This window comes from Oreochromis aureus, linkage group 20 (genome assembly GCF_013358895.1).
Source record: "Oreochromis aureus strain Israel breed Guangdong linkage group 20, ZZ_aureus, whole genome shotgun sequence".
NCBI classification, from domain to species: Eukaryota; Metazoa; Chordata; class Actinopteri; order Cichliformes; family Cichlidae; genus Oreochromis; species Oreochromis aureus.
Window position 1 is genome coordinate 32,135,547 of NC_052961.1, and position 14,307 is coordinate 32,149,853.

General features: G+C 42.2%; 1 protein-coding gene across 2 annotated transcripts in view; it reads left to right on the plus strand.

Moving 5' to 3' along the window:
• LOC116311606 (collagen alpha-1(XX) chain) overlaps positions 1-14,307 on the plus strand; it is a 41,316-nt gene that overhangs the window by 11,634 nt on the left and 15,375 nt on the right. For both annotated transcript variants that reach the window (XM_039604241.1, XM_039604242.1), the window contains exons 5-16: positions 4,725-4,904; positions 6,514-6,699; positions 7,123-7,290; positions 9,877-9,996; positions 10,070-10,234; positions 10,400-10,558; positions 10,694-10,866; positions 11,785-11,914; positions 12,493-12,638; positions 12,918-13,047; positions 13,278-13,417; positions 14,082-14,208. In XM_039604241.1, the coding sequence (XP_039460175.1) occupies positions 4,725-4,904; positions 6,514-6,699; positions 7,123-7,290; positions 9,877-9,996; positions 10,070-10,234; positions 10,400-10,558; positions 10,694-10,866; positions 11,785-11,914; positions 12,493-12,638; positions 12,918-13,047; positions 13,278-13,417; positions 14,082-14,208 (1,824 nt within the window). The remainder of the gene's footprint in view (positions 1-4,724; positions 4,905-6,513; positions 6,700-7,122; positions 7,291-9,876; positions 9,997-10,069; positions 10,235-10,399; positions 10,559-10,693; positions 10,867-11,784; positions 11,915-12,492; positions 12,639-12,917; positions 13,048-13,277; positions 13,418-14,081; positions 14,209-14,307) is intronic.

Below are 14,307 nucleotides of genomic sequence, written 5' to 3' on the forward strand. Positions count from 1 at the left end.
AACTGCTTTGTGGTGTACTCGTCCTGGAAACTAACAGCAAATAGTGAGATCGGGCATGTTTTAGCAAAGTGACTGTTTTTGTTTTAGAGATATTTGTAAAGGTTCTTTGAGCTACCTAGGAGTTGAACCTAGAATCTCCCCAGCTGTAGTCAGGCACATTATCCAGTGGACCACTAGGCCCATGTGTTATAAAAGCCACTTAAGATCTTTTGGGATTTTCTGATGTATGTCAAAATGTTATGAGTAACACACTAGTTATGTTATTTGCACTAGGGTTGTTAGGGCCACCATGCAGAATACTAACATTTATATAATCATAGAAACTTGTTTTCCTCAGCAGGCTGTCGTTTGAGCTTTAAATATTAAACTTGCCACATTATCTGTAAGACTCTTGTGGATTTATTCTTTTATGTGTTCTGTGTACTAAGTCGATTTTTAAAAGCCATTTCTGCCAGTAGAAATATAACTGACCTTCATATAAACTGACAAATCAGTTCAATTGAATTTATATATATGTAAAAAAAAAAAAAAAAAACGCCCAGCACGCCCCTGCGGGCGGTTTATCCTTCAAGCTCGGGTCCTCTACCAGAGGCCTGGGAGCTTGAGGGTCCTGCGCAGTATCTTAGCTTTTCCCAGGACTGCGCTCTTCTGGACAGAGATCTCCGATGTTGTTCCCGGGATCTGCTGGAGCCACTCGCCTAGCTTGGGAGTCACCGCACCTAATGCTCCGATTACCACGGGGACCACCGTTACCTTCACCCTCCACATCCTCTCGAGCTCTTCTCTGAGCCCTTGGTATTTCTCCAGCTTCTCGTGTTCCTTCTTCCTGATATTGCTGTCATTCGGAACCGCTACATCGATCACTACGGCCGTCTTCTTCTGTTTGTCTACCACCACTATGTCCGGTTGGTTAGCCACCACCATTTTGTCCGTCTGTATCTGGAAGTCCCACAGGATCTTAGCTCGGTCATTCTCCATCACCCTTGGGGGCATCTCCCATTTTGACCTCGGGACTTCCAGGTTATACTCGGCACAGATGTTCCTGTACACTATTCCGGCCACTTGGTTATGGCGTTCCATGTATGCCTTGCCTGCTAGCATCTTGCACCCTGCTGTTATGTGCTGGATTGTCTCAGGGGCATCTTTACACAGCCTGCACCTGGGGTCTTGCCTGGTGTGATAGACCCCAGCCTCTATGGATCTTGTACTCAGAGCTTGTTCTTGTGCTACCATGATTAGTGCCTCTGTGCTATCTTTCAGTCCAGCTTTGTCCAGCCACTGGTAGGATTTCTGGATATCAGCCACCTCCTCTATCTACCGGTGGTACATACTGTGCAGGGGCCTGTCCTTCCATGATGGTTCCTCGTCTCCCTCCTCTTTCTTGGGTTTCTGCTGCCTGAGGTATTCACTGAGCACGCTGTCAGTTGGGGCCATCTTCGTGATGTATTCGTGGATGTTTCTTGTCTCATCCTGGACTGTGGTGCTGACACTCACCAGTCCCCGGCCCCCTTCCTTCCGCTTAGCGTACAGCCTCAGGGTGCTGGACTTGGGGTGAAACCCTCCATGCATGGTAAGGAGCTTTCTTGTCTTTATGTCAGTGGCTTCTATCTCCTCCTTTGGCCGGCCTATTACCCCAGCAGGGTACCTGATCACGGGCAGGGCGTAGGTGTTGATAGCCCGGATCTTGTTCTTACCATTCAGCTGACTCCTCAGGACTTGCCTGAGCCTCTGCAGGTACTTGGTGGTTGCAGCTTTTCTAGCGGCCTCTTCATGGTTCCCATTCGCTTGCGGGATCCCCAGGTACTTGTAACTGTCCTCTATGTCTGCAATGTTGTTCAATCCCCTCAGTTCTGACTACCTTCCCTCTCTTTGTTACCATCCGACTACACTTCTCCAGTCCGAACGACATTCCAATGTCATTGCTGTATATCCTGGTAGTGTGGATCAGTGAATCGATGTCTCGTTCACTCTTGGCATACAGCTTGATGTCATCCATGTACAGGAGGTGGCTGACAACCGCTCCGTTCCGTAGTCGGTATCCGTAGCCAGTCTTGTTAATGATCTCACTGAGGGGGTTCAGGCCTATGCAGAACAGCAGTGGGGACAGAGCATCTCCTTGATAGATCCCGCACTTGATGGTGACTTGTGCTATGGGCTTGGAGTTGGCCTCTAGTGTTGTACGCCACATCCCCATTGAGTTCCTGATGAAGGCTCTTAGGGTCCTGTTGATCTTGTACAATTCTAGGCATTGGAGAGAATTCTCTCTAGAATTGGAGAGAATATGTATATATATGTATATACACACACATATATATATATACATATGTATGTATGTATATATATATGTATATATATATAGATATATATATATCTATATATATATATATATAAAAAAAAAAAAAAAACACCCAGCACGCCCCTGCGGGCGGTTTATCCTTCAAGCTCGGGTCCTCTACCAGAGGCCTGGGAGCTTGAGGGTCCTGCGCAGTATCTTAGCTGTTCCCAGGACTGCGCTCTTCTGGACAGAGATCTCCGATGTTGTTCCGGGATCTGCTGGAGCCACTCGCCTAGCTTGGGAGTCACCGCACCTAGTGCTCCGATTACCACAGGGACCACCGTCACCTTCACCCTCCACATCCTCTCGAGCTCTTCTCTGAGCCCTTGGTATTTCTCCAGCTTCTCGTGTTCCTTCTTCCTGATATTGCTGTCATTCGAACCGCTACATCGATCACTACGGCCGTCTTCTTCTGTTTGTCTACCACCACTATGTCCGGTTGGTTAGCCACCACCATTTTGTCCGTCTGCATCTGGAAGTCCCACAGGATCTTAGCTCGGTCATTCTCCATCACCTTTGGGGCATCTCCATTTTGACCTCGGGACTTCCAGGTTATACTCGGCGCAGATGTTCCTGTACACTATGCCGGCCACTTGGTTATGGCGCTCCATGTATGCCTTGCCTGCTAGCATCTTGCACCCTGCTGTTATGTGCTGGATTGTCTCTGGGGCATCTTTACACAGCCTGCACCTGGGGTCTTGCCTGGTGTGATAGACCCCAGCCTCTATGGATCTTGTACTCAGAGCTTGTTCTTGTGCTGCCATGATTAGTGCCTCTGTGCTGTCTTTCAGTCCAGCTTTGTCCAGCCACTGGTAGGATTTCTGGATATCAGCCACCTCCTCTATCTGCCGGTGGTACATACCATGCAGGGGCCTGTCCTTCCATGATGGTTCCTCGCCTTCCTCCTCTTTCTTGGGTTTCTGCTGCCTGAGGTATTCACTGAGCACGCTGTCAGTTGGGGCCATCTTCGTGATGTATTCATGGATGTTTCTTGTCTCATCCTGGACTGTGGTGCTGACACTCACCAGTCCCCGCCCCCTTCCTTCCGCTTAGCGTACAGCCTCAGGGTGCTGGACTTGGGGTGAAACCCTCCATGCATGGTAAGGAGCTTTCTTGTCTTTATGTCAGTGGCTTCTATCTCCTCCCTTGGCCAGCCTATTACCCCAGCAGGGTACCTGATCACGGGCAGGGCGAGGTGTTGATGGCCCGGATCTTGTTCTTACCGTTCAGCTGACTCCTCAGGACTTGCCTGAGCCTCTGCAGGTACTTGGTGGTTGCAGCTTTTCTAGCGGCCTCTTCATGGTTCCCATTCGCTATGGATCCCCAGGTACTTGTAACTGTCCTCTATGTCTGCAATGTTGCCTTCTGGTAGTTCAATCCCCTCAGTTCTGACTACCTTCCCTCTCTTTGTTACCATCCGACTACACTTCTCCAGTCCGAATGACATTCCAATGTCATTGCTGTATATCCTGGTAGTGTGTATCAGTGAATCGATGTCTCGTTCACTCTTGGCATACAGCTTGATGTCATCCATGTACAGGAGGTGGCTGACAACCGCTCCGTTTCGTAGTCGGTATCCGTAGCCAGTCTTGTTAATGATCTCACTGAGGGGGTTCAGGCCTATGCAGAACAGCAGTGGGGACAGAGCATCTCCTTGGTAGATCCCGCACTTGATATATGTATATATATTTGTAGATATATATATATATGTATATATATATATATATATATATATATATATATATGTATATGTATATATCTAGCACCAAATCACAACAGCAGTTGCCGATTATCTAGGGTGACCATATTTTGATTTCTAAAAAAGAGGACACTTGGCTCAGTCATGAAGAACTTGCTTAAAGAAATATATTTAACATATTTAAATGATGCCTTATCTGTGCGGTTAATGAATTGTGAAATAAAATATGTCATATAGGATTTTACAAGTCAGCAAGTGCAAAAAAAATAACTTAAAAGCCTCTGGAATTAAATAATGGTATAGAAATAATACCTCATCTGCATAGGAAAAATTACCAGTACTAGGTCGGTATGAGGGAAATTTCTTTTGCAGTTCGTCTGAAAAGATGCACTTGCATTTTGGGATCTTTTAAACATCATTAGGTACGTTGCTGTGCGCTGCCTGTCCCGTCTGTGAGTGCAGAACAACTTAAAAGCGCTCACAAAGCAGCAGTTCGGGGATGACGTCACACACATGGGTCCTCTGTCGGAATATAGGAAAACCCGGACATTTTTATCAATCTCGAAAATCCCCCCGGACTCCATGGACAGAACGTGAAAATTGGACATGTCCGGGGAAAAGAGGATGCTTGGTCACCCTACGATTATCAATATCAATACTACACAGATGATCAACATTTCTCTCTTCTAGTGCAGACTCTGCGGGAGGAGGAGATGATCCGCAGTGGCACCAGAGAGCACAGGAAGAAGTTGTTGCCAGGTGGGTCAGGATTAGGAGAACTGGAAGATGCAACAGAGGCTCTGCTGGATGTACCAACAGTTCTGTATCCGGAGCCTACGCCCACCACTCCTGCCTCTGCCAGTACTACAGGTAGTTTATGGTGGTAGATAGCATTAAATATGAAATAAAATATTATTGCAGACAATGTTAGACTCTCAAGTTTTCCCTTGATGCTAACCTTTTAAGCAGCAACATAGTGAAATAAGATTAAAAGGGCTTTTTATTATAAAATGGGTTGCTATGGTCACAAGGGATGGTAGTGACCACTATATCACAGCCACTAGTTTTATTGAATATTGTGCTTGCTCCAGTGTAATCCTTTATTAGTTTCCTAAATAATGGCGTGTGAAGCGATTTAGGTTCAATGGATATTTATCTAGCTCTGTGCACCATGTACAGAGAGGGCGCCAACTATGAAAAGAGGCCCGTGCTCCAAAACTGACACCTTGAGCATCGACTGAGATTTGTAGCTTCCCATATGGACAAGCCAAATGCCCTCTAGAAAAAGGTTTTACTGTCAAAAGCTTTAAAAAAAAGCTTGAAAATCCCAAATAAATTCAAGCTTGTGCACTCAGTAATTAAAGTAATGAATTCATTCATTAGTTAATTCATTTAATTGATTAATTATTATTTTAAGTAATTGAGGATGTGAAGAAAAATTAACCCCAAATTGATATTCATGCCCATGATGAGTGTACAGTATATAAGTTTGTGATCATAACTCTATATTAAAAAAATAGAGTCCAGAAAAAACAGGTCTACAGCCTGACATGAATTGCTGTGAATGGCTATAGGGCGACTAAAAATAGTACAAAGTAAGGTGATATATTAGCAAAACGGCTGGTTAAACATAAAACATCCAGTCAACCAAGTGATCACGTATTCTAATTTGAATATACTCGTGGAGCCTGACTTGGCCCCCATTACTGCTCACTTTTCCTGGGTTAATGCTAACTGGAATGTCATAGCATGCTGCTAACATGGATGCTAAATCCACAGGTGTTGACTGTGGGCAGCAAAACATATTATGGTCACAGTCATTTTAACTGTCGGCTGTATTTAAAAGTTTTTTGGGGGGGTTTAAGGTGTTTTCTGACAGCTCTTAGTGACAAAGCCACACAAAACAAAACACACAACATGTTCTTGCCACGATTGGTTAGTTTGAGACATGCTATTATTCATCAGAATAATAGATCTCTGAATACTACATGCTTTGCTGATGATATTAGTGTTTTGGGTAAAAGTTACCAGAAAAAAAACACAAAGAATACAGACACAGCCAGTGGCGTGATCACATAGGACACATACATTTTGTCTCTTTCATGCTTACAAAGCTGACTTGAGCTAGCAACAAGCTCAGATAATCTGAGCCATAGTCATACATGTTTTCCATTGCACCACATGGTCTGCTGGCAACTGTTCACTCCCACACAGTTTCATAAACAAGTCAAAATACTTACTGGAGAAAACTGTGGACTTTTTTCTGACTTTATCAAGTGTTTATCATGAAATGAAAATGTTTATTTGTTAACAGCTAAAGAAGGTTTTCTCTCACTTTTCCCTTTGATGCTTATGAGCTCAGACTAATCTAAAGTCATCGGATTTCTTGTCATGCACAGCCTCAGCTGGTCCCCTAAACAATTTTGTCTTATCTTACTGTAACCCCACCCAAGTGGTTACTATTACCTCTCTTCTCCAGAGCCTCCAGCTACAGAAACCCCCTCTGAACTCCCAGATAAGACCCCTGAGAAAAGTGGCAAAGAGAAGAGGAAGAAGAAGAAAGAGCGGGATCGTTCCAAGATGGAGAACAAGGAGGAGCAGGGAACAACACAGGGTAAACCAGCTCAGGAGAAACCCAGAAAGAGCCCATTTCCTACCCAGCCAGGTACCGGTAAACAGTGCTCTCCAGTGTTACGTAAACCTGACAGAATCTGCAATCACAATATTAGTGATCACTCATTTTAAACTAAAGTAATGTCTGGCCTCCACCAGCTTCCTTTTCTTGTAACTTAACAGTAAGTGTTTGAAATGTGATGACAGTGTTTACGGGGCTAGTGACAGCTAAGCGATAATGACAGGCCATCCTGTTTGGCTACAGGGCATTTGTTTCGCCTCTCTCCTTTATAATCCAAGGAAAGAAACAGACGTTCACATGCATGAAAGCTCACTCCTGCATCTGTGCACCATGTCGACACATGTACATAATAGTTAGACGCCTTCACGTTAAAAACAGTTTTGGTGCCATCTGTTTCCTCATTTAAAGTACGTGTGTTGTTTACGTCTTTTGCTTCTTGTGTTATTTATTAAGGGATGTCTTCAAGGAAACCATTTGAATGTGCGAGCGATGCAGCCGCAGACATCGTGTTGTTGGTGGACGGCTCCTGGAGCATCGGACGCCTTAACTTCAGACGTGTCCGAGACTTCTTGGAGGGCCTAGTGACACCTTTCCACATTGGACCGAATCACATTCAGATCGGTGAGAAACCGAGCGTGGAGTATGGTGGTGAAAACATTTCTCATCACTAACATTGTGAAAGTCATAGTAGATTTCAAATAGAAGTATTGCCACACTGTAGATGTCCTGACATCATCATTCACACTGTTACAGGAGTATTGGCATCACTCTGTTTCTCTTTTTGCTTTGCTCATTTCATTTCTGGCCATCTGGTTGTTATTCCAGGTTATTGCAATACTCACAGATTTGCTACTGTCACTACTGCTCACAGATAACTTACTACTACATAATCTTATAATTCATGTTTATACTTCATAAAAAATATAAATCATACACAGTCAAATGTAATCTATCGCAGTTAATAAGAGATAAAAATTGTAATCTGTTGTCATCAGCACACATAACATTTTATATACTTTATGATATATATTTTGATATTTGATTAGGCTTTCATTACTGATCTCTGATCCTGAACCTGTTCACAGTCCCAGGGCAACAAATACATACAAATGTCTTTGTTCTTTAGCGTTGGCCTACAGCTTTCTCATTTAATGCAAAGCGCCTGTTTTCCTAAATGAATTAGATTTGGTACGTATACTTAAACAAACAGCTCGCAAAAGTTAACAAGTCAAACCATGATTCATAGACTAGGTTCATAGTGTTTCCTTCAATATAAATATTTTAAGCATATATTACAATGTGAGCCATAAATAATAAATAGCCATGTTACAGTGACTGCTATTGAGCCATCATGTGACGTTTATTGCTGCACTGCACGGTCTTTATTAAAGTTTTATAATTATATGTTGAAATCTTACTGTAACCATCCTGGTGTTGTTTATATTGTTTACACATCAGCTATTAACCATTTTATAAATGTTATTAGTTAGTATTTCATAGATTATTAATAGTAATAAACTATTGACTAATGGTGTCTTGACTACAAATTAACTGTTTATTATTAATGGTCTTAATAAAGTTTGCATCCAGTCCGTTTGCCATATTTTATATCTGACCATCATGTGGGAGGAGGCTGACCAGGAGAACGGAGTTATATATTGAGCCCACATGGCAGCCAAGGCTCGCTGCTCCTCCGTGTTAGTGGTTAGTGTATGGGCTGCTATGTGTCATATTATTAGTTTATTTTCATCCTTTGTGAACATTTGTGAATTCAATTTTTTGCTCCAGAAATCACCCAACTAATGTTACATGTGTTTATTTGTTTAGATAAAATAAGTTCTACCATGTTTTATACAAACAAAATATCCATCCATTCATTCATCTTCTTCACCTGTTGATAAAGTCAAGGTCACAGATATCATAGAGATACTTTCTTTTCGTCATGTTACTTTCTTTTAGTCGTGTGAAGAGAACCCGCAAAGTAAGAATGTCATTGCTTCATGCCCTGGAGGACGGGGCTGTGGCTCCCCACACCCTCTAGCAGATCATTACATGAAGGAACCTTTTAAATACAAGCGCGTCCATGCTCACAGGTGTACAAACGGGTGCTCACACACACAAACTACACCCTTTTTGGCTCCTACCTCAAAGCACACTGTGCGCTGTCGATCCAACGTGCGGCACAATAATATTCAATATTTAGTATTTACTATTATATTCACATAGATTATTGCGATGATGTTGTTTATTATATTGCTCTCTTTTTTTGCTTGTTTTCTCTTTTTTCTTTCTCAACAGGTGATCCAGGTGATTGATATATGTATTTTTTGTCTGTTTGTGTTGTTGGTTTTTGGTTTTTTTTGCCCTTTATCACCATTCCTCTTTCCCACTGTTTTTCTTTCCCTCTTTCTTTCTCCCTTTTCTTTCCCCCAGTCATGTCTGTCCCATGTGTAGCAAGCGAAAATAAAATAAAATAAACAATAAAAGCAAAGGTGAATCAAATAGACCAATACAGCAAAGCCGGGATGGTCCATTTGGTAAAGTAAATCCGTTGGGCATCTTTCTTTGCCTATAGACAATAATTCTGATGGCAAAAGAGCCAAACGGGACAGGCGGGAAAAAAAGAAAAAAAAGAAAAAAAAGAATTTCATTGCTCTGCGTAACCATTTGTGTTTTGCCGGTTTACAGGACAATAAACTTCTTGAATAAGTCCTGCTGTGATAGGGTGAGAGACTGGGGACACTGTGAACAGGCTGCTAGGCTATCACAGGGCTCAAACAGAGACAAGCCAAAGCAATATTTGGCTTGTTCCCATTTGTGCATTAAGTTATTAAAATATCGACCTTTACTTACCATGCCAAGGTTTCATGTCATTATCCCCTGATGTTTGCAACACTTTATCATATTGAGCTGCCTTCATATAAGGTGCAACAACACTGTTTACATGCATCATTTCCATAAAAAATGTTCTTTTACTACTTCCAGAAAATGCTGTAAAATCAGTAATTTTTCACCAAAGGTTTTATAGTTAATATGGTTTCAAATCATCTGTTGTTTTATGAGGTGACAACAAAAGGTAAGGACAATAAAAGCACAGACATATTAAAATGGATCACTCAGAGAAGAACTTGACAGTCTTTTTTATTCTATCTGTTATGAACTAACATAGATGATAAAATCATGTATAATTTAGCATCTTTGTCTTAGGACTGACACAGTACAGTGGAGACCCACGCACAGAATGGCACCTCAACAACTTCACCACTAAAGAGCAGCTGTTGGAGGCAGTGAGGAACTTCAGATATAAGGGAGGAAACACATTTACAGGTACACACTCAGCTGATGCTGTTTGATACTGCACGTGTACCATGCATTTGTCAGTGTCTAACCATGTCTCCAGGTCAGGCACTACTCCACGTCATGGAGGAGAACATGAGGTCCAGTGCGGGTGCAAGATCTGACACTCCGTTTTTTCTGGTGTTGTTGACTGATGGGAAATCTCAGGATGATGCCATTGCTGCAGCCAACCGGCTAAAAAATGCAGGCATTGAAATCATCGCTGTAGGTAAGATGGGCAAGTAGAGCAGGTCAAGCGATTTCCTTTTTTCAATTGAGCTTTTAGTCTAAAACTCCTTAGCCATTAAACTAGATTCAGAGGGGGTTCCACTACTTATTTTAACATGTTATGTCCTTAGCTGGTTAAACTAGTCCACAACTTGGTGTTATTCAGGTGTAAAGAACGCTGATGAAGCAGAGTTGAGACAAGTGGCCTCAGAGCCAGTGGATCTGAATGTCTACAATGTCAATGACTTCCCTCTGCTCAGCAAGCTGGTGGCACGGCTGGTCCACATACTGTGCGGGAGGATAGAGGAGCGCGGCATCACAAAGCGTATGCCACCCATCTTTGTAGCTATCTGTTGGTCTGTGTTTTCCTGCCTGAAACTCAGTTGTTTTTAATGGCATCAGATGTTCAGACTTAAACTGTTTCCTGGAGATCTAATGCTCTGTGTTTCTGTGTCTCCAGGAATGGAGCCTGGTCCCACAGCAGATCCGGCCCTCTCCTACCCCAGTCCTACTGATCTCCGGTTTTCAGAACTTGGATCCAGAGAGGTGAAGCTTCACTGGACCAATCCTGTGAAGCCGGTCCAACAGTACAGAGTTGTGTACCACAGTGCTGAGAGTCAGAGTCCACAGGAGGTTAGCATCTTGCCTCTTTTCAAATGCTGTAAATAAAAATGGAGTTAGGCACCATTCTACCTCAAGTTTAGCGTTTCGGCTGTTGGTATCTTTGTGATTTTTTTTTAATATGGATGTGATCATATCTGGATGAGAAGGTTGAGCTGAGGCATAAATGTTAATGGTGGTAGGGCCTAGCAAAACGTTAAACATAACAAAAGAGCAACCACCTGTCTTTAAAAGTATCCTATTAACTCGTTATTAAAAAGCATTGTTTAATGTCTGATACATAAAACATTTCAGCCTCTGTGACTTATTTCCTGTTATGAATGTGAATTTTTACCTCACTATTTTAAATTGTAATGTGGTTTAAAGTTCTACATTACTTGACTGAGAGATGAATGCCAAAACAAGCGGCTTTAACCTATAACTGTTAGCTAGGCCTCTCCTGAGCTGTTGATGATAATGTGGTCGGTTCATTTTTGGTATACAAGGTTTTTTCTCCTGTTTTGAAGCCAGTCTCGAGTTTGAGATAACTTCAGTTTCTGGGGTTGGAGCATTCACTTTCACTTTATAGCCGCAGAGGCTGCTGCTTGGTTCACAGGCGCTGTTGCCATATGGGTTTAAAGCACAAGGATGGCTATGTAAACAAATCTGTGAAGAATTTACAATTTCCAGGTCCAGAACTTCACTGCTATTACAAAAATTATATTCCTAGATGATTCATAAGGTTTAAAAAACCCCAGTATGTGTAGAACATGTAACATGTGCTATGTCTGTCCAGCAACAATAAGATCCTTATTTAGAGGAACAGCAAACACTATCCAGTGCTGATACATATTCTTTGGGTTTAGTTGTCGGATCAATCGTGATATGTATGTTAAGATTTATGTATGATATGTTTTCAGAGTATTAGTCTAAGCAGTGCTTTGTTTCTAGGTGGTGTTACCCGGCTCAGAATCTGTTGTGTTGCTGGAAGGCCTCTCCTCTCAAACTCTGTACCACGTCTCCATCTTTCCCGTGTATGAGGACAACGTAGGCTTAGCGCTCAGAGGGACTGTCACAACATGTAAGACTAGCATCACTGTTAAAGGTGCTAAAGACTGATAGGTATAGAAAGTTACCACAAATGTAGAGTAATTCCAGCTCCATCCTTTATGAAAGGTGGTAATTTTGTCATAGGTGCTACAGTATCAGTAAGTATGAAGTTGCTGTAGTCAGCAGAATTCCCTTAAATTATCTTCTGCTGATAACAGTGAACAGTGATTCTATCAGTCAAATGTTATTTTCATTATATCACTTATATAGTGAGTTGGCAAAAACAGCTTTTGAGTGTTATAAAAAGAATTACCTAAAGCTATATAGATATTAATAATATCAGTACCCTGGACAGTTTATATAGTAAGTTTCATCCAGATTGAATAACGAATCTAGGGAAAAAAAACATACATATGCTACAAGCATCATAGTGAGGTTATAATAGTACAGTTACACATGTGATTCATTATTTAAAGAAGCTAAAGTTAAAGCTACACCCATGGAGGTTTGGTTGCTGTCACTGTTACTTTACATACCATGTGTACTCAGCAAACAAAGTACTCAAAAGTGTGTATACTACAAAGACATGTCTGTTTTCCTCTTACTTAGTGCCTCTGGCCATGCCGGCCAACTTGAAAGTGACTCCTTCATCTTACAGCACGTTGCGAGTGAGTTGGGGTGCTGCACCCGGCGCAACACAGTACTTGATCCTGTACTCAGCACTCAGCCACGGAGAGCCTGATGATGCCAAAGAGGTGATGACAGAATGTGTTGACAGTAAATTTTGCTGCTGGTCAATGATACAGAAAAAAGTAATACTTTGTAATTGCAGCTTATTGTTCCTAAACACTCATCTTCAATTACTCACCGTCATTTTAGACTACTGACTGCTAGTGGCCTATTACCACATCACAACATCAGTGTTCAGCCTTACACTGATGTTGGCAGATACAATCCCAACACAGCACAGTCCCAGTACAAAGCACTGCGCTCAGTAATGAGATGGATGAATCATGTTGTTTCTGTATTTGCAGGAGAAATTCGGTGCAGAACAAACTGTGGTGGAGCTGGCAGGATTACTGCCGGCCACAGACTACTCTGTCACTCTTTATGCGCTTTATGAGGAGGAACCCAGCGACCCTGTCACTGCTGTTACCACCACATGTGAGACATTATCTAAACAATCTAAGAACTGATTTTTCACTTTCACTTACAGTGTATCTTTATGTTTTCTTATTTTAACTTTTCTCTTTCCCCACCGTTCTGCACTCTACCACTGTTTCCTCTGCTAAACTGGTCAAAGATCGTCCTTCTGTAACATCAACTTTCCAAAGTTACTTCAGTACACTTGAGTGCACCTCAAAGTTCTTCTGCCCTCGTTTCTTACTTTGCAGTCCCCCTCCCAACACCACTGAGTGTTCAGTTCCCGATGGTCACCCACAGTATGATGAGAGTGAGCTGGGTGCCCGGGGCTGGGGATGTCCCCGGCCATAGAATCACCTACAGCACCAACCACGGCAGTGATGTCAAGCAGGTAACCTTCCAAACACGCCAGTCTTAAAGGATAGGCAACTTAACCTTTTAACTCTTCAGGAGACTGCACAATTTCAATTTCATTAGCACCTAATAAAATGGCATGTTGTATCTTGGTTCAAGTTTTTTAACCAGTTTCTAAAAGCTCACTTTTACTACCATCGGTAAAAGTGTGCTCTTCCTGCCATATGGAGTCTAACTAGTGATGCTCAGTGGAGTCATTTGTTTAACCTGGTTGCACTCTATGGTGTGGTTGTACCTCAAGTGATGAAAGATGTTTCCACCTTTAGTGGGGACAGTTTTCTTGAATATTGTGCAAAGAATTGTGCTTTATTGGAGGTCTGACCTCTTGTTGCCAAGCCACTTGCGTACTATTGAAGTAGTTCCCTTTTAAGTACTAAATCACCCCTGGTAATTTACCACCGCCACAGTGTTGTGCTCCAAATAGGCTTATATGACAAGTGAGTCATGTTTGCAGTCATGCAGTTTCTCTCTGATAGTTAATGGTTTAGTAAAGTTAATAAAGTGTAGCTTCTGTACTTTAGACTAATGTACAGAAGCTTCTGTACTCTGTCCCATTTATGCATTAACAGTTCAAAATGTTTGATAAATGAAATCCTGCCTCAGCCATGTCAGTCATTGATATATATTAAATATCCTTCCAGGTGGAAGTGACAGGAGTGAACTCAGTGCTGGTGCAGAACCTTTCCTCTCTTTCCAGATACCTCATTTCTGTTCAGTCTCACTACGCACAAGGCCTGTCTGCAGCACTCACCAGTAACGTCACCACACGTGAGACAAAATATTTGTTTTTAGCATCAAGGCAACACCTTAGGCTACATTTGATATATCAAACTGACTTCATGTTGTCTTTTTTTTTTTATTAATAGT